General features: G+C 37.2%; 1 protein-coding gene across 2 annotated transcripts in view; it reads right to left on the bottom strand.

The window, feature by feature from the left end:
* Window positions 1-27,469, bottom strand: part of gpc6b (glypican 6b) — an 87,097-nt gene that overhangs the window by 34,610 nt on the left and 25,018 nt on the right. For both annotated transcript variants that reach the window (XM_030757575.1, XM_030757577.1), the window contains exons 2-4: window positions 20,820-20,978; window positions 9,266-9,657; window positions 5,103-5,268 (exon numbers count right to left, since the gene is read on the bottom strand). In XM_030757575.1, coding sequence (XP_030613435.1) covers window positions 5,103-5,268; window positions 9,266-9,657; window positions 20,820-20,978 — 717 coding nt within the window. The remainder of the gene's footprint in view (window positions 1-5,102; window positions 5,269-9,265; window positions 9,658-20,819; window positions 20,979-27,469) is intronic.

Consider the following 27,469-nt stretch of genomic DNA (forward strand, 5'->3'; position numbering starts at 1 on the left):
GTTACAATTAAGCAGCAATAAGTCTCACTGGCAACTAACAACAGACAATATTTATGTTGTAATATATCAGTAAAAGGAGAGAAACCACACAGAGGAAAAAGGACAGCAAACAGAGACTTTGGGTTTTCTTATACTCCCTGTTTTTCTCTGATAATAAGAAATTCAGGTAAGGTGAAAGTAAGGTAATAGTGACTAAATTATTTGTGGGGGTGGATATATTTATTTGTGATATCTCTCTGTAATACGCCAATGCTTCATTCTGGCAACTGACATGACCCTGAACAGGATGCATGGTTTTGAAAATACATTGATTGGGATTAACAAGTGATTGACAGGTAGGACAAATAATATATGTGGCATGCTGAAACTGTCATGCATAATGGACATGCTGTTACAGCTTGTGATCTTGCCCTGTTTTGTTGATTGCTTGTTGACTACAGACTGTGACAGATGTTTCTTACCAAACAATTTCATACATTACTAAGTTTCAATAGCTGTTGGAACTGCAGGAGCACAGTTATCAATAGGCAACCTGCAGTGTTTAATTTTTGATCATTCAATATTGGGTTGTCAGTTAAAATTACACAAGCTGCATGGAACAGTTATTTTAATTACTAATTAATAATAAAATGATAATTACTGATTAATTACTAATTAATAATAAAAATAAAAGTACTGTACATACAATACCTCATGAAATGTATTCATATGCAATCACCGTACACTGAGGTACACCTTACTAGTGTACTAAGTGGACTAACATGTCCCAAGAAAATATCCCCCACACCATTACACCATCACAACCACCCTTACAAAAGGTCATGTGCTTGTTGTTGTAATAACTCAAAAGTCAGGAAGACGCCCAATCTAGAATATTCTGCTAATAGATAGTGTGAGCTAAAGTATTAAAAAGTCTTAAAGTATTAAAAGTAAACTAACAATTAAGTCAAAGTTGATCTAAAAAGGTTAACAAAAATAATGGCAATCAAAAATCACATTTCATATACATAAGTGTAAGTGTATTATATACTGAATTATATAACATTAACAAAACAGTATGTACTGTGAATGATGATAAGTGGAATTGAAAGATGAATTTGTGTGGAAAAAAGCAGTGCATATGATGCTTTTGCATCATGTGGAGGAGCTCTCAGAGAAACGCTTGTGTTTATTCTCACTTATGAGTTTTGTTTTGGTGCATGCTTAGTTTTGAATACCATCCACTTAACAACAGAAGGAATTTTAGTAAGAGAGAGCATACTGAAATCTGCATGCATACAGTTAGATTCAACTATACATAAATGGGGGATTATGTATAAAATGTCTGCAATTCTTAAACAGTTCATGCAATACTTTTGTAACATCCTTGGAATTAAAGCTGAAAGTTTGCACTTCAATCACATCTTGATTGTTCCACTGTGGTGATGAACTGAGAATTACAAAACAATCTGTTCTTGTCCAAAAAAAACTCTGGATCTAACTGTATTTTTTCCTTAAGCATATTTTAATCAAAATTAGTCACAGTTGAACAAAACTATTGATACATCTGTCCACAGTTTAATACATTTTGTTGCACAAAGTGACTTTCTGTAATGTAGCAGTAAAGGACTTACTGAGAACCAACACTGAGGCTCTGTGCAGCTTTCAGTCAGTTTGAGCTACTCATTGCTTTGATTTGCTGCTCCATATAGTCCCAGTAGGTCTCACAAAGACTGGCAAACTTTGTGTAGATAAATCAAGGTCACAACTTAGACCAGATGGTTGTGCACTACAATGTCAGTGCAACACTTCTGAGTGTCAAGATATGAGGAGCTGCTCACAGGGACTGAACTGAACTAGGGAAAAAATGTAACCTAAAATCTTAGGTCTTTCTTAGGTCTTAGGCTCCAAATCTGTAGTTTTTTTTTTTCTTTAATTTTCTTTGAGGTGCAAAAAATGATTGGGGGGTATTAATGTGATCAAATCTCACAGAGAATTAATTTAATTGCTCAAAACCAAGCATGACTTGTAAGCAAACAAACCTTTGACCCATGACATAATTTTGGATGCCAATACAATCAAAACGTTAATGGCAACCTGATTCTGCATTCTGCAGGAGTTGACTGGTTGTTTATTCACTCTTGCATGATGAATGAATCATTGAAAAATTGAAAAAAAAAGAAAATTGGAAAATATTAATTTTGAAAAAATGCATTATTACCAAATTTGGCATATTCCAAGATGTACACAGAAGTGAACAAGTAACACCCCCAGTTCAGCTGAATCTGTTAAAAATCTGTCAAATCAAATTTGTGGAGGTAGCTGCTGTGGTGACCCCTTCTGAATAAGGTAGCAGCTAAAAGTAGCTTCTAAGAACTATACAGAACACTTCATGCAAAAAACTTCAGTACCAGAACTTTTGAATTTTTTTTAATGAATTTTTATTATTTTGAAATTAAATATGTCTTTGCATTTAAAAAAAAGCAGAAACTATTAATCCATCTCCTGCTCTCAGCAGCCTAGTCCCATTTTCACCATCGTAACTTTAGTTCAGGCCAGTGGGATGAGCCTATCAAACTGTCAGGAGTTGTCATGCTGGGCATTCTATCAAATATGAAATAAATATATAAATATTATAGTTCTATTTGTATTCTTGGAGTCTGAGTTGAATAACTTTCCATGGAACATAACTTCACAAAACTTGGCACTTCCTGTGGTGCATTTCTGCCCCATTACAAGTCACCATTTAGCCCAGCAGGAGAGCAGAATCCCATGAATAAAATCTTTTCATGTGGGAATCATGATAGAAGAAAGACAAATAGAGCACTTTCTCATCCAAAAGCACAGCGAGTGTCAATGAAAGTGATGTTGTCAAAATATGATAATGACACAGCACCAGCTGCAGCCTCTCTTAAAATAGAAAGTCCAACTCTACAATGCAACACAAGGATTTCTTTAATCCTGCACACTAACACAGTCAATATTTTGACCTGAGTTGTTTTTTTGATATTTTTTTTATTAAATCAATAAAATTTTAACAGAATCACTGTGAAACACTTTATTATGGTGTTACGTATGTTAAGCATTTAACGCTGTGAAAACATAGAAAGAACATCATGAAAGAACTAACCAACTTTAACTATACAGAACTTTAATTCCCATACGATGCTGTGCAAAAGTCTCGAGTCACCCCTCATTTCTTTATATTTTGCATCCAAGGAGCCAGACTTTCTTTTCTTTCTTTTTTTTTTTAAATGTGATGTTTTTAGTAGTTCTCCAGGCTTTCTGAAGGTCCTTCTTTGGACATTGGCTACTTTTCTGTGAGAAGCCATTTTTAAGGAAGGAAAGAGTGAGAAAAGGCTGAGGTATGCCACATTACATAAGAACTGGACTGAAAATCAGTGCCAGCAGGAGTCATGAATCCAAATTTGAAATTACTGGTTCAAAACACCATAAACATGTACTGATGTCAGGAGAGAGGTACTACAGTGAGTTTCTACAGCCATCTGTAAAACATGCTGGAGGCCCTGTTATGATTTGGGGCTGAATGTCAGCCAGTGGTGTTGGGATCTTGTCAAAAAAGATGGAATTATGAATGCTGAAAAGTACAAACAGATTTTGATCTGTAAAGCATTTGATTGGCAACAGCTCCAGTTTTCAGCATGACAGTGATCTCCAAACACACTGCCAATGCAGCCAAAGCATGCATGGGACCTCAACATTACTGAAGCAGTGTTGGATTATCTTAACACAGAATGGAACAAAAGGCAGCCAACATCCAAAGAAGAGCTTTGAATGTCCTTCAAGAAGCCTGGAGAACTGTTTGTCAGGAGTTCTTAAAGAAATGACAAGAACACTTTCCTAAGAGACTTTGGGCTGTGCTGAAGAATAAAGGTGGTCACACCAAATATTGACTTTCAAGCTCGTCAGAATCGGACAAACTTTGTTTTTGCCTTACATACTGTATTTTCATGTATGTTTGCAAGTTTCAATTATTCACTGTACCAATTTTCCACTTTCCTAACAAAAAATATAAAGAAATGAGGGCTGACTCAAGATTTTTGCACAGTACTATAAATTCAGATGTTTCAGTGCTATATATTCTGTTGTATTTAAATATTCAGTGTCAGCAGCGTTCTTTAAAAAAGGGCCTATTATGCTCATTTCCATATTTATTCGTAGACTTTATAGTTGCATAGCACAATTCACAGTTCATAATAATCCTTTTTAACTTAAACTGTGCAATTGTGAAGCCCCTCAGTTCATCAAGTGGTATTGGCTTCTCTCCCTAAGGTCACCCTCCCTTGAAGCGCACTTTCTTCTAATTGGCAACTTCTCTCAATCAGACTCTTTGAACAATAGATGGGCGGGGCCACTCAGCTAACAGAGCTATGTGTAAGCAGTCTATCAGTACACAGTCTGAAAGCCTCAGCTTTTGGCTCATAGGGATAAATTACATATATGCTGACCTATTATTTGAAAGTTTGGCCATGTTTAATATGAGCATCCACCATAAGGCCACTTAAGATGATTCCAGTTATTATAGCCTCCCTTTTTGCTTCCTGAACATATAGGTCTCACAGTCCCTGAAGCATCTTTGTTTTATGATTAAGGTGTGAGCAAAACAAAGAAATATTGGTAATATTAAATTTTTATCTAGTTACTCCCTGTAATTTAAAAGGTTTACAGCTTTTCCCCACGTCACCCAAAACAACATCCCAGCATGCAGCTTTCAGCTTACTTTTTTAAGTAATTTCAGAGCATTGGTGCAGTTTGCTGGTTCAAACCAGGCAGCTTAAAAGATTATTTGACTCATACTATTATCCATTCTGCTTTACAGCAATTGGTGTCACTTTTTGGTATGCAATTAAAATATAACCTTGTGTATAGCAGCGAAAAGGAACCGCTAAAAGTGATGGCGTAAGTGAAAATTAGATCTGCATATGATGTAACATGCTGTCTTTGCTTTTCTCCCGCATCCATTAGTTCAATTCAGTCATATTATAAAGTCATACGCCCAGACATTAATTTATCGCAACACATCTAATTGGTATGTTACTTTAGAAATAACAGAACAGCAGAGCCCCGGTTAAAAAAAAAAAAAAATGCTTGAAAAGACTTACCAATGTACTGGTTCCACTCTGGATCCAAATCAGCTTGATTGGCCAGGCAGCCCTTCATGACATTCAGGCAGTAATTCTTACAAGGTTTTACTGCTGGCATGCTCTGACAAAAGGGGCAATACAGCATCTTTGTCAGAGCTCGAATACACGCTGGGGTGCTGCTAACCTGCAAGGACACAGAATGTGACAGCAGTCATTAGTATGTGCATAGCTCCTATGAAACACATGATAATTATAGATCTATGTTATTGAACTAACTGTGCCTGTTAAAGTATTCTAAGTAATTTATAGCAAGAAAAGTGTCCAGTAGAAAACTTTTGAAAAGTTCTATTGTCAAAAAAAAGTTTCAGTTATTAATCAGGAATGCTCCTAGAGCTGGGACAAGAGACAGTTTTTGCTGACTGAAGACTTTTAGAGAATGCTCTCATGCAATCAGTCACCACCGATGAGCATTTCATATAAGGCAATTTGGCTTGGATTTTAAACTCAGTCTTTAGATAAAGTCAAATATCCATTTGCCCACTCATCAGAATCTAATTTTAGAATCTATTTCAATTCTAAAATGTAAGGTTATATCACTCGTGAACAAATACAAAGCCCAGCAGAAAGCCTAAGGATATAGATGGTGTGCATATATGCTATGACGTACAAATTGTAAAATGACAAACTGATAGTTTTAGTCTGTTTATCATATTTATTATACATAAAACTGACTAAAACGTTTCTGTTGTGACTTTTCTACTGCAGCCCAATGATTCCAAACCTTTTTTTTTTTTTTTTGGGTCAGACAAGCCCACATTTCCCTGCGTGCATCCACCCTTCATCAACACCACCTCCCATGTTCCAAATGTTAATTTGATTTGATTTTAAATTACTAATCTTTCCAGATACCCCTTGGAAGCCGTAGAAGTACCCTCTAGTATACAAGAACTCCTGATGATCAACCTTTAGGCTATTCTGATGAACAGTCGGTATTTAACTGCAAGGAAAAACGTTCATCTGATTCATTCATGAGATTTTATGAAAGTGAAGTAATACTTGTATAGAAAAAAAAAACTGCAGGAGACAGCTGACTGAATACTAAAGGGCAAAAATCTTATTTGCGTGTGTCTATCATAGTGAGAAAATATATCTGATAGCAAATACAAACTTCACTATGTGATCTGATAAAAAAAAAAAAAATACTGAATGATTTCTAATGTGCAGCATTCACTATTCTTAATCTCAGCACGCAGATGCTTCCACTCTGGAGCCCTGTTAGGATGTTTGAAATTAAATGGACTATTTTCACTGTTTCATGAACCAACAAGACTCTTCTTAAGCATCTTTTAGTCTGGAAAAACTGCCTTTTCATATTACACTCTGCCACACGCTAACACTTATTAGTGTCTCACTGTGTTAAACTTCAAGAAAAGCTCCAAGAAGTTATAATGTTGTATCACTGCTCTTTTTGTTTTAAAAAGAGATGAAAACAAACAAACTATTTATTTATTTTCCAGAATTATTTACGTGCAGTGCAGCAAAAATTGCTACTTATGGTCAATTCTCTTTTAATTTGTTACACAATTTTTGCCATTTTGCCTTTGAATGTTTCACCCACTCAGGCCAAGTAAGTAGAAGTCAAGTCTGGAATAGAGAAAAACATGGCTGACCTTTCCGAAGTCTACAAATTAGAGAAACTCTAATCTTGGTGATGCCTGTTACCGACTGATGTGCTTCAAATGCCTCCTTCTTTCTCAGTGCAGAGGTAAGAATCACAAGAGAGGAGCGAATGTATTTTTGTTGCAACTCAGAGTCGCACACAAAGAACGTTACACACAGACACACTTGCCCTCACTAGCAGACAACCCCCACACATCAACTCGCAGACAACTGGCGTCACATACAAACTTGACACTGAATATTCTAAAAATGCTTCTGCTAGCATCAGTATCACCTGACACAGGTGGAAGGCAGCAGCCCAAGGCTGACAGAAAACAGTTTCTTGTGGATTAAGAGGTCATGATGAGAAATAACCACTGTTAGTGCTCTTTGCATTAGCACTAATGGTATTAGTAATAACTTTATTGATCCCAGAGGGAAATTCTATACTGTAGTTAGAATTTTATAGGAAAAAAAATCCTATATTATTGTATTCAAATCTCATATTCACAACTTTTTTATAGGTATTTTTTTTGTGGGTATTTTTATCCATGAAATATTAATGATATTTTAAAAGTCGTCTTTTTCACGCCACACTTTAATAACTTTAAAATTATACTATAGTCTCTCATCTTCTCTCAAGCTTTGATTTGATGAAAATCTTTTAAAAAAAGAATGCAAAAGAAATTAATTCACAAATTCAAAACACATTTTTTTCTTTCACTCTTTCTCTACAAACACTGAACAATTCATGCAGATGATCATTAATATTGCTTTGAAGGAGGACCCAAATATTGTTGTTAATCAGGTATTCCATATTCAGTATATGCACCTATCCTTATACTTTGTTGTCTACAAGAAGTGTTTGCAGATGCAACCTGACTCTGTTAAAACACAAGTACAATTGTGACTGACTAAAAATAAAATGCTGAGATGGCATTTTTTCAGAACAAAAGAGCAAATTGTTTCTGAAGAGTTTATTACTACAGAAAATACTTCCATGTGATGGAAACATTACTTTTAGTTACCTGCATGAAATTTTAGGTATTCTAAAAATTGTCAACTACCAAAATGATTATTAGATTTTATTCACTTCAAATAGCACAAGCACAAGCACGTGCGGTGTTGAGGCAATGATCGAGCATAGGTTTGAGCTGTGCTTATGAGATCTAGGCACAAGTTTTACCTTCCTCAGAGCTGTGAAAAGCAATAAAATACTGCATCACCTACTTTAATTCAATATATTGTATATCCTAGCAGCAATAAGCATGGATGTTACATCTTAGAAGCGCTGAGAAACAGATACCTCTGGCAGGGTGTCTGTTTTTATTATGCTTACACCCGATCTCTCATGATGAGTTTATACTCTGGGGATCAAAGGGCTGCAGTCCCAGACACATGACCTGGATCTCAGGTCCCACTGAAATGTCAAGAGGTGAAGCCAGGACATGCTGGCTTCTAAGAAATGCAGAGTGCAACTCAGTAAATGCATACTAACAACACATCCTCTGTGGGTGCTTCTAAATGAACCTCACTGCCGCTACTGTTAACGGGAGAGCCCAGGGGAAATGAAGGGAACATGTTTAATGTTCAAGCATGGTGGGGATTAACAGGCCAAATGAATGGTGGATTTATAAGAATACAGCAGTGTCTTTTCCATCTGCTCGATGTCTCTCCTTATTCAAGGCTCCTATATTTTCATTAGCTTTTAGTTATATAGCCTACTGTGAAGTGGCTCTCTCTATACTCATTATGAAGATGATAATCAGATCTAACTGATCTAAATACTATATTGAAAAAACAAACAAATAGGATGGCTGGGGATTTGCAATGAAGCGAATCAGTGCTTCTCTGAACCCAAATGACAGAGTGTGAAAACAACAATGTTGTTGAGCGCGACTAAATCCAAGGCTTAGCCTTTTGCTTTCCCTTTAATCTCACTTTGTATTTGATCAGCCCTACACACACTCCCAGGGCAGTATGGTGTACTGCAGGAGCTGCATAAGGATTGCTTTGCATCAAGCAGGATACACAGGCAACAGTGTGATTAATGACTTCTGTATACTGGATGAACACATATAAGGCAAGAGAGCAATAAACAGTGATAACAGACATTCCTTTTCTCTCCTTTTTCATTGTCTGCAAATTTCTCCCGAGCAATCCACAAACCCTTCAACACTGTTTTCTAGACAGCTCCATGAACAAGCCACCTCGAGGACCAAATTTTCTGAGGACATGCCCCCAGAGAATTCAAATTACTCGGAAAATATATCTGGGATAAACTTGTTCATGTGAAAACTAGGGAGAAATGTGTGCTTTTGGCAGAAGCACGAAACGAACCCTTGGCTTAGTAAAACTTGTTTAGATTCCACTTGTAACTTCAGCTTATGCTAAATATCTGTAATGAGAATATGTGAAATCGAATAAAACATAGTATTGTTACAGGCAGCTAAGTAACAGAGTACATTTCCCCCCCTTAATACTCCAGTTAAATTTAAATTTTAAAGTGGAAGAACATTTACCTTAGACACTCTCTGGGCCACCTCCCGGCCAACAGAGAGCCCCTGGACAAATGTGCGTGCAGCGATGAATGCGCGGGTAACCTGAGCCTTGAGCTTCCTGGGCACGTCTCCAAAGGGCTTGAGCTGGTCGGTGTACTTACTGATACACTCCAGATAGTCCTCAGTGATGACATACTGGGAGTTGAGCAGTGTGAACATACGCTCCAGCAGCCGTGACCAAAAGTCATTAAGCATTTCCTCTAGGTTAACATTCCCTCCAGTGTAATAGCGCTTCAGCTCAGCAAACAGGTTCTCAAAGACCTCTGCATTCTGCATGTAAGGCTTGCCGTAAGTCCTCACAAACATATCATTCAGGGACTTCTCTGTGTTGTCCAGCAGCTCCAGGAAAAATTCTGGGTTAGGAGAAAAAAGAAAAAAAAAAGCCTTCATTATTGCCTGATTTTATTTTATGCGTGACTGTGTTGACAGTTTATTCTGTACATGCTACGGATAGACATGCTTTGACAAGATCCACTGGGAACCTTCCCTACATTTACAATTAAACAGAAATACAGCAAAATGGCATTAAATGTGTCTGATTGCAATCTAGAACGCTGCTTAAAAAGGGGGCCTGCTTGATTGCAATGCAAATATGACAACAGCCAAAAAAAACAATAAAAAAAAAAAAAAGAATTAGGGTGTCTGATGTTGTTTTCATTTTGAACGAACATCACAGCGCTGTTGACTTTTATTTCCAGTAAACTAGTTTTGTCATGACAATGAGAGCCTTCCTCATATATTTCTGGAAAGCAATAAGTTCTGTGTTTGCTGTATTGTCCACATCTCAAATGTAAACCCCAAACATCTTCCTGTAAATTGACAGAAAGTATATTTCCTATAAACACTTTGCATATATGAGTATTTCTCTATATGCTGGAAGCATAATACTGTGATAAAGCATGTAGTTAATTATCCATCATTATGATTATGACAGCAGTTTGACTGCAGGATTTGCAGAAGTCTGCACTCTCCTTTTAGGCTTCATGTGTTTGTTTGCTTCATGACCTCTTTGACATGCCAGAAAACAGGATTAGATGATAATATTTCTGACTATCTGCCACCCATAACAATAAAATTGGCATTCAAGGGCCAAGATTAAAATTTAAATAGGCAGCAAAACTTATGCATTCAACTGCAATCCATCCCATGCATGAAACTGTTGCTGAGCTGGAGAGCTCCTTCAGTGACAGACTGCTGCATCCTAAGTGCACAAAGGAGCGTTACCGTAGATCCTTCCTCCCAGCAGCTGTAAGACTTTATAACCATCACTGCTCCCAACAAAAACCACAATAGCCTACACAATGTAGGATAATATATAATATACTGTAAATAGTCCGGCACATCATGCACATTGTATATAGTGTTATTATTATTAGTAGTATTAAGGTTAATATTGTTTGTTGATTTTATATATATTCTTTTCTTAATAGTGTGAATTATTATATCTTTATTTATATTTATAATAACTGCGGCTGCTGTTACACCCAAATTTCCCCTCTGTGGGACAATAAAGGCTGTTTCTTCTTCTTCTTCTTCTTCTTCTTAAAAGAGAGTCAAAGGAGTCAGAGCAGGCTCCAATTCAATAAAGTATAGTGATGTATTAGAGAAAGTATTTCATATTCCTAAGTGAATGGTCTTTATGGGTCCAAACCAAAGACTTAAAGAAGGGTGAACTATTCAGTCTATCAACTGATATATTTTGCTCCTTGGATTCAGCAGAAAGAGTTATATTCACAATATTACTGTACTATCACCTCATGAAGTTATAATATGGCAAAATGTGAGCAGTTTTACAGACGTGCATTTCTTTGGAGGCAGACAAAATGCATAATTGTTCTGGTAGGGCATGCACTGTCCCATATGGTGTTTTCACTGATTTGTCATTGAGAGCAGCTACCTGCTGCATCTGGAATAGGGCTGATGAGAGTTGAGAGACTGAATCAAAATGGACTGAAGCATACTTTCCACTTTACATATTTATTATTGATTTATTTACTCATTTCACATCTTAGTTTCTAGGTGGTATGGATGGAAAGTGTGAATAAGCCAGCAGCAAAACACTACAAATATGGGATCGATCAGGATAAGGATGTATGCATGTAGTCCCTATAACATCATGCTAGCTATTGATTCCAATTGTACTGTTTATTTTTTATTTTAGTCAGTACTGTGGACTATTAAGACTATAAATCTGTATGTTCTCAAGTTGCTCATAGAAGCTAGGTTACACCTCTCCCCCCAAAGCCATGCACATTAGAGTCACTTATCACAATGGCCCAGACAAAAGTGTAATGGATTTGAAGTGGTCATTAGCTCCCAGCAATGCAGGTAAAATTACAGATTACAGCAGCAGAGAAACCAAATGACCCGACTCTCCATAATGCCACACCAAGTCACATCTGATTAGTTATATCAAGAGGTACCTGAGATGCACATTGCCAGAAGGTAAAATATGAAAAACAATGCCTCATTTACATGAAATGTTATTTTATGATATAATAACAGGTATCACATGTATAAAGACTATTTATATTATCTAAAAAGGCAGGATTTTCGATATAATTTGAGCTTGAAGAGTAAAGATTCTTTATTTTGCATTAATTTATTCACCCAAAAACTGGCTGTCATTTAGTACATGCTCACAAAATACCTGCTTTCTTTACTCTCATCAGATTTAATTACTGTTCATTAGCACATCTTATCAGGTACCAGTGAGTGTTAACTCCCACTGGGATCTGACAACATTAGCTTAACTTCACACACATTTGTGTGCCTAAGAGGTTATGACTTTTTTTCTTTCTTTTTTTTTTTTTTACCTTATTCAACTATAACACACCGCATATTAAAACATGCAGTAGGCAGGACTTGTGATGTTGGCCAAAGTATGGTTATTTTTCAGTATACTTGAGCATATTTAATAAATGTCCACAGTTAGCAGATTTATATATGGTAATTTCTATGCGTGATTTGTGCTTCAGTAATGTGTTGTTGGTAATGAGAACAGTCAGTAATGCTGAGCGATATGCACATAGATTAATGACAGCTTCAAAACAAATTTTATTTAAAAATATGACATTAAGAAAAGCAAATCTTAATACAGCCACGTTCTGCTAAGAGACTAATTAAACGTAACCAATTTAATTAAAACACCATTTTTCATCAATTTGAACATTAAATTTGATATAATTTTAAGCTCTGCACTGGAGTGATTACGATGAATAATCACACTATGGATGGCCTTGGTATAAATCAGTAGCAGAAATATTAGGTTAAAAAAGACATCATAATGTAATTAGTGAAAACTCTTGAGCGGGTTCATATTTCACAACAGAGAATCACAGTGAAATATGAAAGACTAAAAGTTACCTGGAAAACTTCCATAAATCCTAAACATATATTAGTAATTAATACATTTGTCCAAATAATCGTTTGCATGAGCTGCAAACAGAGGATTATGATGCTGAAATGCTGGACAGCAGTGATTCAAATACTCCCAACTTGCACAGAGTTCATTATATTTCGCTGATAAAGCTCAATTTGGCTCCAACTCCTCAGGATGTGCACAGAGCTGTGCAGAGGTTACACACAGCCATTCTCTTTGTGATAAAAAGAAAGCCTCTGTTTCTGTGCTTCTGCAGAAACCTACTGATGGATGGCCTCCTAGATGTCAGCAGTCTTTTTCAGCAATCTTGAAACGCAGGATCCCTGTTTGATTTCTGAACTAGCTGGTGGGAAAAGGCAAGTTTTGTGAATTTCATTTCTAAGCAGACCACAGCTTTGTGGAGACAACAGAAACTATGAAGTCAACTTCATTTGGTCTTTACACATAACCAAAGGAGTTTGCTGTGGATGGGATGACATCTACTGTGAGAACCCTCAGGGGAAATGGCCTGCAGAATTAATTACTACAGTCTCCTGAACTGTGACCAGCCAGCTAAGGAGGATAAAAGGGTTGGCTTTCCAAAACATTTCAGCCTTCTTCAATTGAGTACATACAATATATTGTACTGGAGTCTACATACACAGACCACCTTTTTAACTGGGCCACATTCAGCATCTGTGGAAGCAGAAATTCATGTTATTTTCTGTGTACATGTTGTAATGGAAACCAATTGGAATGTTACTGATATGTTAAATTATATAAACTAGTGCATGCCCATGCTACAGTATTGTTTGTGCTGCTGGCAAACTGATGTACATAATAACACTGAGAAAAGCTTTATTTTTTTGGGGTGGGAGGGGGTTAGATGTTATTTACTTGCTAAAAATGGGTCATTTATTAGTCATTAAGTTTAATATTATTGATGTGAAACAGAAATGACATGATGCTTTTATAAGGTGTTATAGGTACGTAAATGCAAAACTAAACTAAACAAAAAAAAAACAGATTATTTTAGCCCATTGCTAGGTGGTTGCTAGGCATGCATAAGCAGACTTTTGTAGATATGAATGAGATGTCACTGTCATGAAATCAAAATGATAGGATGTGTTCATAGGATATTCCAGGTGCAAAAAAGGCTAAAAACAGGTCCTTTTAGCCTGTTGCTAGGTGGTTGCCAGAATTTGGTAATTTGCGCAGAAAATCCACAACCCAGTGCAAAAAAAAAAAAAAAAAAGAGAAACACTTTCTGCAGAGAACATGTGGAGCTGCTTAAAAATGCATGTAAATTACATGACTTTATAAATGCATTCACTCTCGCAGGCCGGGAATTTAATAAAACTAAACAATACAGTGGAGTACTTAATTTCAAGGTCACACACAAATAAAAAGGTAACAAATTAGCTACATAATTTCAGGACTGGGAGTATTTTCTGAGCGTTTGTCAAATTGCTGCAAGCAACACTTTGCCACAACTACAAGTAATTTGTCAGCGAAAATACACAACTACACAAATATAAATGATTCTTGACCCTCGCACAGTTGAGCAAATAGCTGCTGTCTCCCACAGTTCACCTAGCATCTTCCACAGCAACATAGTCAGTCAGAGAAGAAGCCCAGCTCTCACTTTGTGGATGTTGAAACAGCATAATATAAGACAAGCAGCATGGTATTCAGTCTCCTTGAGCTCCGATGCCTGTACAAGAACCTAGCAATTTCACTGCACTTCAAATTCCCCATGTCTGTCAAAAGCTGGGCCATTGATCGGTCTGACAGGAAGTGCCAGTCTACGGAGAGCCGCTCAGAGAGCTACACTACTGTAGAGAACATGATAGGATGATCGTTTTTATTTCACTGCGATCATTTTTATAGCCAGTCTAGTATTGTGAGCCTGTGCTTTTATCAATGGAAAAAATTAAAGGTATTCTAATGATTCAAGACAAATATATGAAGTGAGGTCTAATGTAATGGGAATATTCTTTTTATTTCAAGTTACCATATCAGACCCTAGAGTTACCGTGCTAGCTCATAAATGTTAACTGGGATTTGACATACTGGACTCTAACATAACATCATATAAAAACCTTAAACAATTAACAAGACTTTAAGAAATTAAAACAGCAATCTTTTGTATTTCTAAAATCATCAAAACGTGCCCACCAGAAACCTTGCTGAGCAGCACAAGACATTTTCACATAAAAGACTTTCTTGTCTGACATAACAGACATTTTTGAATCCAAATGCTCCCTCAGATACAAAAGCAAACAAACACTGAGGTACAACTTCACAGTAAGACTCGGTGAAATGGTCTAAATTCTTATAAATCCAACAGAGTGATCAGCATAGCTGTTCTCAAGCGTAGGGCCCAACCACCCAAAGAGCAGAACTAGAGATATTATTCAGCAAACACCTGAAGTAGCAGTCATTGTCTTCAAAAAGCAAGTAAAGTAAGTAAAACGTTTAAAAGTTTTTAGCTGCAAAAGCATCAGGTTGAAGGTTAAGTTGTCTTTATTAAAAGTTAACATTTTGGCCGGTCAGTGAGGAAGAAGTAAGTATAATGTCAATACCAAAAGCAAAGTTTGCCGAATGGTCTTTAACTTTAAAATATTGCTGTCTGGAACACCATAAGCCCTGGGGTTACAGTCTATATTGAGTTTTTAAAGCTTAGTTAAAGATGTGCTGTTAAAAAAAAGGAGGGGGGGGGGGGCGTACTAAGATGCTGTACAGGGGTAGAATGACAATTGAATATATATATTTTACCACAGATCGATTCAAACTAAAATAAGAAATACTCATTTCACACAGTAGAAATATGGACCCAGAAATAGTACTCTCAGAAGAATAATACGTCATCAATTAACAAGCAGACATACTGCAGCAACTTCATTAAATTTTATTTTAAATATTTTATATTGTGCCAGTTCACAATTCACGGGTTCATCTTTGTGCACATCTCAGGGCTTTGCACTGTCTGGTGTTACAGAAAGAACATCAACAATTCCCTACGAGCAAGCAGCTGGGGGGGGGGATCAAAAGGAAGAGGCCTCTGGCAGAATCAGGTGCAGAGAGGACCAAGTCATCTAGTCACACAAGCACACCTGTTTGCTGCCCACACAGTGCTGTTTCATATGGGTCGGCACTTCCTCAGAAGTCATTTTGGGTTAAGTGCTTTGGTCAAGGACACCTCAACACTGACTGCATAAAATTACAGTTTGCATTTTTATATATAACAGTAAAAATGCAGCAACCCTCCAGCAACACAACTGATATCAATGGGTACCACACACAGTGTGTGAGTGACTCTATAATGGATCAATTGCAGAGAATGAGCCACATTAATATTCTGCTAGGATGCTCAGCACCATGGTGTTTGTGGTCAGCAGGGCCAAGAATTGATTAACAATTACAAACCCTGACGTGGACTTTAATGAGTGAGATAAAATAGAATTCTCTGTGCTAGCATTTGCTTTGTCTGCTTTCTCAGACCAGTTATTTTCTGTGGTCTTAAGTTATGAACTGTGGTGAAAATGATAGCATTATAACAATCACATTTATTATTACATTACAGGAATTGGGCTGCATGTTTGGCACTGATTATTTTGTTTAGATGATGCTATTTCTCTTTTAGATACAAGCATACTGTGCCCCTGAGCTGTTGCAGACATTTCAGTGTGGATGAGTCTTGGCATAGCTGAGACCATACCCTCTTATTGTGACACGAAGGCTGTGGAGTCAGAAGTGTGTGGGCCGCCGAACCAGTATTAGCTACACTAACACTCATCACAGTCTGCATAAATTCAATTAAAACATTTTTTCAAATACACCGACTTTCTGTAGGCGGAAACCTAAGCCAGATTCTAAAAAAAATGGCATTTAAGTGAACTAAAAGCTCTTTATTGTTTGGATCTTTAATTATATTTTCTGGTTCAGAATCTTGTTATTTAGTTAAAATTGCTTCATAATGAATAAATATACTTCTGGGAACATGGAGATGGAGAAATTACTGGATCTTTATAAAACACAAATTATATTTTAAAAACAATTATCTCTTCCAATAAATCCTGCTCAAAGCTAATATCTCAACTTTAAACATCCGATTAAATGTAATATATAAAGAAACAGTGAGGGCAAAAATGTAATTTAATTTAATTCAGTTTTATTTATATAGCACTGAATCACAACAATAGTCGCCTCAAGGCACTTTATATTGTAAGGTAAAGACCTTACAATAATTCAATATCTCAGATTTCCTAAATGGGTTATCAGTAGACACTCTCATCCGACACACAGTCTCCTGCAAAAACCTGTATACAGCATCTGCTTTGACCCTAATGAAATTATGGAAAGTGGCAGCAAACCCCACGAGAGCAAGGGGTGCCTGGAGTCATGCATCTAAGTGCTGCTGGACAAACCCCATTTCCCTTCCTCATGATATTCACTATCTTGACAGCGGATGATCAAAATAACACTTATTTATTTATGCATGCTTCCAGGAATCACATGTGCGTTCAAGAAGTTTATTCCAGGAAAAAAAGAAAAAAGAAAAAAGAAAAGACAGACAGACATCAGCCAGTCATTGTGACACTGAGTTTCTGGGCACTGGTGGAATCATCTTAGAGAGGCATGCTGTAATTCAATAGCATTCGTTTCATATACTATATTGAATAGAATGAAGACAGAATGACATGACATTGACTGCCAAGTATTAAATTGCACTATTAAATCACTCAACCAATATTCATTGTAGATATTGGATACATACAGATTGCAAAATATTAAAATTTATGCTTTCATTTCTTACTTTTGAAGATACTTTTTTTTTTGATAAACCAATTCTTTTCAAAAATGAGACTTTGCCCATGTTGACATACAGTATTTAATTTACATACATTATATTGCCAAAATTCAATTCGATTTTATTTATATAGTGCCAAATCACAACAACAGTTACCTCAAGGTCTTTTATATTGCAAGGTAAAGACCATAAAATAATACAGAGAAAACATCAAAAATCAAATGACCCCCATGAGCTAGTACTTGGCAATGGTGGGAAGGAAAAACGCCCTTTTAACAGGAAGAAAGCTCTGGTAGAACCAGGCTCAAGGAGGGGCAGTCATCTGCCATGACCGGCTGGGGGTGAGGGGAGAGAGACAGGACAAAAGACACTGTGGGAGAGAGCCAGAGATTAATAATAACTAATGATTAAATGCAGAGTGGTGTATGAACCCAGAAAGAATGACAAAGGGAACATGCAGTCTAGGCCTATTGCAGCGTAACTAAGTTCAGGGTCACCTGATCCAACTCAACCATAAGCTTGACCAAAAAGGAAAATTTTAAGCTTAATCTTAAAATTAGAGAGGGTGTCTGTCTCCTGTATCCAAACTAAAAGCTGGTTCCACAGAAGAGGGGCCTGAAAGCTGAAGGCTCTGACTTCCTTTCTACTCTTAAGTGTCTGAGAGCGAAAGCCTCGTGATGCCTCTGATGATGATGATTTAGTAAAACTAGAGCTACTTCAACAACCTCCAACAAAGCATCATACTTTGCTCAATATGCAAGAAAAAAAGAGGGTGGAAACAGTAAAAAACACATTGTTGAATAAAACCAGGCTATGAAGGCATGCAAGGAGTAGAGACTAGCAGCTGGTGATGTGCGACCCAAAAGTAAACAAATCACTCTATGGAGCATCACTGGAGCACTCACTGGTTGCACTCCATATGACAAGAACACACCGTCAGCACAGCCAGGCTACGGAAGAGATACAAGCAGCTGGTGATGTGTAACCTAAATGTAAACAAATGACTCCACAGAGCATCGCTGAAGCACTTGGTAGTCACATTCCTTATGACAAGAAGAGTAAACTGTGGATGGAAATTACTGATGGGGTTCCATGGTGGAAAAGCAGGGCTTTAAGCAGCTGGTTTAAAAGCTCGACCCAAGTTACAACATCCCAGGCATAAAAATATATTTTAGTTTTATTATGTGACAATATCGTGCAAGACCCTGAAGAGTTTCAAGGTTTTGTTACTTTTGTTATTGTTAAACTTAAGTGTTAAGCAGTCATGGTGTTCTTTTATTTAAAATTTCCAGGGAAAAACACTACCTAGGCTATTTTTGTGCTTGCATTTGACTTATACTGTGTCACTGGATATAATGCTGTGTCACTACTATTGCACTATGACGCTGCTGCTGCTGCTGCTGCTGCTGGCATCTTTTGGCACACTTCAAATTAGGTAGTATGTCATCAATGACAGTAGCTCATTGGAAAAGAATGATGGAAAATGCCCTTCGTTTTTAAGTAAATGAATCTATAAATGTATTTAAGTGCTGCTGGCTGCAAGAATCAAGCACACATTTTCACATTTTTTTCTCTGTATCATCATAAATATAACTATCACAAATGTTCTTGAAATATTGAGTTAGAATTTTAAGGCTCCTCCTGTTTATTCAAGACAGCTTGCACAAGTTCAAACAAAGCATCAGAATGAGAAAGAAAAGTTATTCAAAAAGACAGGCTAGGCTGAGTATTTCAGGGAATCCTGATCTACCGGGATTTTCCCACACAACTCTAGGGTTTACAGAGAATGGTCTGAAAAAGAGAAAACATCCAGTGAACGGCAGATCTCTGGGTAAAAATGCGTTGTACATGTCAGAGGTCAGAGGAGGTGACAGGACAGCAACAGCAACTCAAATAACCTCTTGTTACAACCAATGTATACAGAGGAGAACCTCTGAAGGCACAACACATCAAACTTTGAAGCAGATGGACTACGGCAGCAGAAGAACATACTGGGTGACATTTCTGTCAGATAAGAACAGGAAACTAAGGCAATAATTCACACAGGCTCACCAAAATTGGACAATAGAAGAAAATGTTGCCTGGTCTGGTGAGTCTCAACCTTACCATCCGACGGATGGTACGGTCACAATATGGTATCAAAAATAATGAAAGCACGGATCCATCCTGTCTTGTATCGGCGGTTCAGGCTGCATCTTTAAATGTCACAGCCTACCTGAGTATTGTCGCTGATTAAAGTCCATCCCTTTATGACCACAGTGTATCTTCTGATGGCTACTTCAAGCAGGATCATGCATCATGTCACAAAAGGCTGTACTCAAAAGGAATATCCTATCATGAATGTGCAGCCAACAAATCCACAGCAACTATCATGTCAATATGGACCAAAATCTGTTTCCAGCCCCTTATTGAATCTATGCTATGAAGAATTAAGGCAGTTCTGAAAAAGAGGGCCAACGCAATACAATGTCTGTGTATAAAGTGTGAGCATATATTGTATTTGCTAAGGTGTAAATACTACTAATAAGTTGGCATATTTGTACAATGTGTCTACATGAATGCTTGCATAGTATCACAATCCAATATTCTTAGATATTTTTTTAAATCAAGTACCACATCACTTCTTTGGAAAGTTAAATCAAATTCAGTAATATTTAAAAGATACTGTATCTGTGTAATGAAAGGTATTATGCTCTATTCCTAAATAATCAAAAATCCTAATGAATGACAGTGCTGACAGGTGGCTACACTTGACAATTTTCCACCTCTGCCACTTGTCACCATTGTCCACAATGATAAGCTGTTGTTAACCACATGGTCTTCTGAGAGTTGGAGGGAATATTATTTCTCATTTAACTGTAACTAGAAGGAGCTGACCCCATAGAAAAGAACACCAACAGGGACGAGTAGAGAGGTGGAGTGAGGCTTGGTTCAGTAATGAGCACATCTCCTCCCATACAAAAACTCATTAAATGTGTAGTGGTCAAGAAAGTCACAATGGGACTAGGACAAGATCACATACAGCAAAAGACCACCAAAACAACCTTAATAATGCAGGAACTGGGTTTGCGCTGCTGTTGAAGCTGTCAATCTTCAGTGCAAGTAGCCATGTTTGTCTAATCCAACAAGAGGCTTCTCCACTCCAAGGCATATTAATGAGATTTTCACATCTCGTCTCCTCTTCAGGGAGGACGGCTAAAGAACTTGAGTAAACCCTTTCAAATTAACACGAAAGTCTTTGATTTCCCTTTTTATAGCATTTTGTTCTCTGGTGACTGACCATTAAAACCATTTTAAAAAGAAAAAAAATAACCTTAAAGCATTAATTGAAGAGGACTTACCATCAAATCTTTTATGTCTGGAAACAAAGGTGCTTCTCAGTGTGTGACTGATTTCATCAACCAGATTTTCAAAGTCTTGTTTACTCTGTTGGCCAAATTTGTCCTCCATTTCCTCGGTGCAACATGTGTTTCCCTGAAGACATACACGAAGATGTTCCCCTGCAAAAAGCACAAAACAGAAAACATTTTTTTTTTTTGTCCAAACCAAAACTTACATTGCATATAGACACTCTTAACAAATGCAATGACTTGCGCTTAAATAATGCCCAAGCATTTCCAAAACTACTGCATCTGCTCATGCCACATTTCTCAATTACCAAAATATCTTTGGCCCTGTTAAATTTTAAAAACTTTTGAGCAACTGGGAGTCTATAACTATTTAAGGAGATACTGCAGTGACAATATGATATGTTCAGTGGTAACACATAAAGGTAGACCTAAGACAGAAAAGGTCTCATTGGCAGCAACATTTTCTGTACAAACTTGCACAGAACATTTGTACAAACTAAACAAGGAAGCAGTAAGGGTAAGGTGGCTCACCTATTGAAGCAAAGCCACATCTCAGCATCAAAAACAATTTAGTAAAAAAAGGGAGCTACTCGAACAACTTCCAACAGAATTGGGAGCAGCCTGCTTGTCCCCCGCAGGCACCTGTACCTGGTTGTAGCAAGAACCACTGGTCAGTGTCCTCCTACCTCTCACTGAGCCACAACAAAGCCAGGGCCACTGGCAATGACAGGAGACAGGAACAAGTGTCTCAATGCAGCTGAGTGAAGAAAACACAATGATTTCCTTTCAGCTACTTCCCTTTTGTCCCCACTGAGTGCTTTGCAAATACTTTCACACAAGTGCACATTCCACCTCAACATTTTGTTTTCTCAATGCAGAAAATAATCACTTGATTTCAGAAATGGATAGAGTAACAAAAAAGCTTGCGACTTTCCAGATCTTTGACATCATCTTGTGTTTTGTGTTTGAATGGCAGGTTCTTGGTTACCAGAGTGACAAGTCCCATCCAGCTAAAAAATACCAACAGTGAGAGCACTTGAGATTTCATATGAACTACTGCAAGATGCTACCTACTTAAACATCAGTTATTTTAACCGGTTTAAATGATCAACCAGTACTATTGTTTTCCTGCTTAGGTCTCTGGTTGATGATCGGGCTACTCATTTGTCTGTTAGACAATAAGTGAGATAATTGACAAGGGGACATTAAAGTCAACTCAGTGGGGAAACAGATAATACATAATTTTAAAATATTCTTTAGCACATTACATAATTGATGGAATTCTGAGTTGAATATAATGTTAATGACCCACATCATTTTATTTCCCCAAGCAGCCATATTAAAAAAGATACGGATAATGAAAGATTCAGTCTGGAAAAGAATGTATTTCATAGGAAGAGTCATAACTATAGCTTTTAATACTTTTTACGCCATTAGAATACCAACAAGTATGTGCTGTGTAGTCTTTGCAGATCCAAACACCTGCAGAAAGGTGACTACCAAGTGTATTTTAGTTAACTAAAACTAAACTAAAAACTAAAATGAGATGTGAAAATTAAAAAAAACAAACAACTAAAACTAGACTTGAAAAAAATTAAAACAATATGAAACAATTTTATGAAATTGGAAAATTAAATTAAATTAAATATAGAGAAAATATCCTTAATTTCCACATTTGTTAGCTTGGTAAAGATTTTATTACAACTTGCCTGATGAGACATCAATGGATGTGTTTATTGGGACTCTGAATGTCTACAAGACTCCTACAACTGCTTTCAAAAGGTTATGCGTTTTTATTGTAATACCTGTACTGATTTTCCTAAATCTTGCCTGTGACATGTGCCCGCCATACAATAACATTTAAAAAAGCCTAAAACTAGCACTGAAACTAATAAAAACTCAACTAAAACTAAACATTTTTAAACAATAAAAAGTTACTGAAACAAAAAAAATCTCAGAAACTAACAGAAACTACAGCAACAACTCTGGTGACTACTAGGGCTGTGCCACAACATACTGTCTACTATAATATGATATGGCACTCTTTGATAATATAAAAGTGTCATATCACAAGATCAATAATATAGCAATGCCATGTGTTTATGTTTCTTAGCATGCACCACAATGAAACAAGCCCACACCTGTCTGACAGCAGGAGCCGTGCCAGCCTCCAACGATGATTTAGTTAAAAGGGAGCTACTTCAACAACTTGCAACAAAGCACAGTGCTTTGCAAATATAATGTTCCCGTTAAAGCTGAAAGCAACAAACATGCTCGACCACTTGAGGCAAAAACACCACTGAGTACAACAAGGCCACAAAGGAGGAGATGCTAGCAGCTGGTGATGTGTGACCCAAAAAACCCCTCAAATGACTCCACAGAGCATCGTTGGTTGTACTCCATATGACAGGAAGAGCAAACGTTGGATGGAAGTTACTGATGCAGTTATATGGTGGTAAAGGGGAGCTTTAAGCAGCTGATTAAAAAGCCTGACCCAAGATACAACAACCCAAACTGAAAATAATTTTCAGTTTAAATTTTGCATGTCAATATTGTGCAGGCTCCAGCAGAATTACAAGATTACTTTAGTTATTGTTAAACTGAAGTGTTAAGAATGCTGTTGTTAAGTATGTTACACCAACCTAAAAAACGTCAACCTGCCAACTTTTGTGCTCACGTTTGACTTACGTTGTGTCATTGTATACAATCAACTGAATAACTATTTGATTCCCTGCTGAATTTGTAAGTTTGCTCACTTACAAAGAAAAAGAACATTTTTCATTTTAATAGAGAAACAATATCAACCAAAAATCCTGAAAAAAAACCACATTGCATAAAAGTCAAATTGATTTGCATTTCATTGAGTAAAATACATATTTGATCCTCAAGCAAAACATGACTTAGTACTTGGTGGAGAAACCCTTGTTAGCAAGCATAGCAGTAAAAACTTTCTTGTAGTCAGTCGGCAGGTTTGCGGACATCTCAGGAGGGAGTTTGGCCCACTCCTCTTTACAGAAACACTCTAAATCAGGGATCCTCAAATCCGGGCCTTGAGGTCCAGTGTCCTGCAGGTCTTAGATGTGTCCCTGATCCAACACACCAGATTCAAATGGCTGAATTACCTCCTCAGTATGCAGTCAAGTTCTCCAGAGTCCTGCTAATGACTTCTATATTTGACTCAGATGTGTTGAAGCAGAGACACATCTAAAACCTGAAGGACACTGGACCTCGAGGCCTGGATTTGAGGATCCCTGCTCTAAATCATTTAAATTTCTTGGCTGTCGCTTGGCAACTCAAAGCCTCAGCTCCCTCCACAGATCTTCTATAGGTTTGAGGTCTGGAGACTGGCTAGACCAATGATGACCTTAGTGTGCTGCTTCTTTAGCCACTTCTTTGTTGCCTTGGCGGTATGTTTTGGGTCATTGTCATGCTGGAAGACCCATCCATAACCCATCTTTAGTTTTCTGGCTGAGGGAAAAAAGGTTCTTGTCCAAGATTCTACGGTGCACAGCCCTGTCCATTGACACTCTTAATTGGAGGGGAAGGCGAAATGTCAAAAAAGTAACTTAAAGGGCCAAATTGTATGTCATTTTTGACATCAATTTACAGACCGGAAGTGGGCGGGGCCGGAAGCAGCCCGCGGGCCGCAAGTTTGGACACCCCTGATTTAGATGTTCACTAGGAAAACTTAAGACAGGCCTGTGGATGTGCCTTCTTGAGCACGGGGACCTTGTGGCCACTGCAGAATTTCACTCCATTATGGCGTAGTGTGTTACTGATGATGTTCATGGTGACCGTGGTCCCAAATGCCTTCAGATCATTAACAAGCTCCTCCCATGTAGATCTGGGCTGATTCACCACCTTTCTCATGATTATCCTCCTCCCATGAGGCAAGATCTTGCATGGAGCTCCAGACCGAAGGCAGCTGGTCATTTTATTTTTCTTCCCCTTGAAAATGTTACATCAGTTTCACCATTGGTGTGTGTTTATTTGTGAGTGTGCGTTTGTTACAGTGAGGAGTAGCTTTTTAAACTCCCAATGGCACAATAACCAAAAAACAAGCACATTTTGCAATTTTACAAAAAGCTTTTAATGACTGAAATGTAACCACCATGCTAAATCTTTAACTTCCTTATAATTATTATATCTGCAATTGAATTGCTGTATTTTCCTAGATAAATGTATTTCATGGTTCTGATTAAAAAGAACATCATGTATTGTGAAATGAACAGAACAGAAAAGATAACTGTTAGCACTGTCAGCATGCCTGACTCCCTTTACTCACTTCATTCACTTGTCAGACATGCACTGCCTAAATAGCATGTGAAATCAACTTAAAAAACAAAAACATGGATTATAAACCTTTAATCACTAGAAAGACCCAGGAAGACAAATGTTAACAGCATCTTACTACCAAGTGCAGTGTTTTCAGTGCAGCCTTTTTTATCAAGATATGTCAAGAAGAGGGGAAAAAAAATACAAGTTGACACAACAACCTTACTGTGTGCTCCAGCAGTCTCAACAGAGTGAAACATCACTTAAAAATAAACCTGTCGTACATCAACATATGGGAAGGAGCTTTCAAGGGACTTCACCGCTCAGCAAAGTGCCATGACCTTCCTAGTCAAGGTTAAAACAGCGCTGTAGCTTCACAGATAATCTATCTACAGGAGAACAGACCACACATATTAGCCACAGAAAGGATGGAGTATGGGCTAGACAGTTCTTTTGCAGCAGAGAAAAAAAACGCTTACTCTTGTGCCATATAATGGCGCTTTATTTTTATTTCTTTTTTTTTAATGATATGCCTCCGACAACATCAAAATGCTCAAACCATCAGCACATTTACCACATTTCATTTATTGATACCACAGGTTTTTTATTTCCAATCACAGATCTCCATTCCCACCCCAAAACAAATAAAAAGGCCAGTTAGCTTAACACAACTATTACTGTGAACACAAATACTATAAATAAGAATTCACTTCCAGTGGCCAATGGTTAGATTCTCATTTGAAACCATTCTCGGGTTTGGAGATGTAAAATCTTTAAGTTTTAGGTACTGTTGGTAAAATGAGGATGCTTTCCTAAATAAGGCAACAAATAATTTTTTTTAAGTCAACTTCATTCAATCTGCAGTGAACATAGAACAAGCTAAAATAAAAACTTAGCATCAACATCTTTCCTTTATAGAGCCCAAGTTCTTCAAGGTCCAGGCCTTTGAATTTGTCCACTTCACAGAGTTGACTGACATTGTAATTGGATTTTACTTTGCTCTGCTGCACTTTTAAAACCTGTGTTAAGAAAGTGTTGACTTAATATCTTGTTAGATTCCAGCAGATATGTTGGTCTCTAGTGATTGGTTAGAAAAAGAAAAAAAAATCCAATCCTGTCCACAACTGAAATCTGTTACAGTAGACGTAATGCTAGAGCGAAAATGGAAAGCAAGTGCAATGAGTTGACAATTCTGCCTATCAGGCAATGGCTCGTAGGTTGTTTCAGTCATCTAGGGAAACTTGCTACAGTTTTACTCTGGATGGTAATTTGCATTAATGTGTGCAGTCTTACTTAGCTTTTTTAATAGCTGATCTCCTCTTGCATTTTTCTCAAAAAAAAAAAAAAAAAAATACCATGGTACAAATGTATGAAATAACTGATTTTAGAAAATTACTTTTTTCTGTGTCACCTATCAAAGAATCAGATAAATCAGAAACATGCCATGCAACACAATCCACTTCTCTGCTAGTGACTCTTGTGTGGTGCGTTAGAGATGAGGTGGCTGCTGGTCTCAAGTGTGCCATGAGACATTAATTGACTAAATGAAGCAAATTTTATCCAATAGAAATGTAAATGGGCAATGATGTTGTATTGCATTTTATTTCAGCTTTTGCTTTCCCATTTCGATAGTGGAGCCTGGTGTTACACTTACTGCATTACACTGAATGGAAACTTGAAGTAAGTTACACTACAATGTCTGAAATGTATGCCTTGCTATGCACTTTCAATACTAATGATAATATGTAGTATGTTCAAGAGAACTGCTTCATTTAAAATTACAGTACAGTACAATGTACAAATTAAGGTATGCGAGATGTATGATAATGTCCTGCTATTCAGTTTATTTAGTTCATTTAAAGGTAAACATACCAAATTCATGTTAAAAATACACTGTTGCCAAAATTATTTGTTCATCTGCCTCTGTTCACATATGAAAGTGAGTGACATCTCATTCTCAATCCATTCAGATCAATTCAGTTTTATTAATATAGCACCAAATCACAACAAACAGTCACCTTAAGGTGCTTTATATTGTATGATAAAGACCATACAATAAGGTTTAATATGATGTTGGCCCACCCTCTGCAGATATAACATTTTCAACTCTTCTGGAATGGCTTTCTAGAAAGTTTAGGAGTGTTTATGGGAATTTTTGACCATTCTTCCAGAAGCGCATTTGTGAGGTCAGACACAGATGTTGGATGAGAAGGCCTGGCTCACAATCTCCACTCTAATTCATCCTAAAGTTGTTCTAGTGGATTGAGGTCAGAACTCTGCGCAGGCTAGTCAAGTTCTTCCACACAAAACTCCCTCATCCATGTCTTTATGGATCTTGCTTTGTGCACTGGTGGGCAGTCATATTG

Source organism: Archocentrus centrarchus, chromosome 21 (genome assembly GCF_007364275.1).
Source record: "Archocentrus centrarchus isolate MPI-CPG fArcCen1 chromosome 21, fArcCen1, whole genome shotgun sequence".
NCBI lineage: Eukaryota > Metazoa > Chordata > Actinopteri > Cichliformes > Cichlidae > Archocentrus > Archocentrus centrarchus.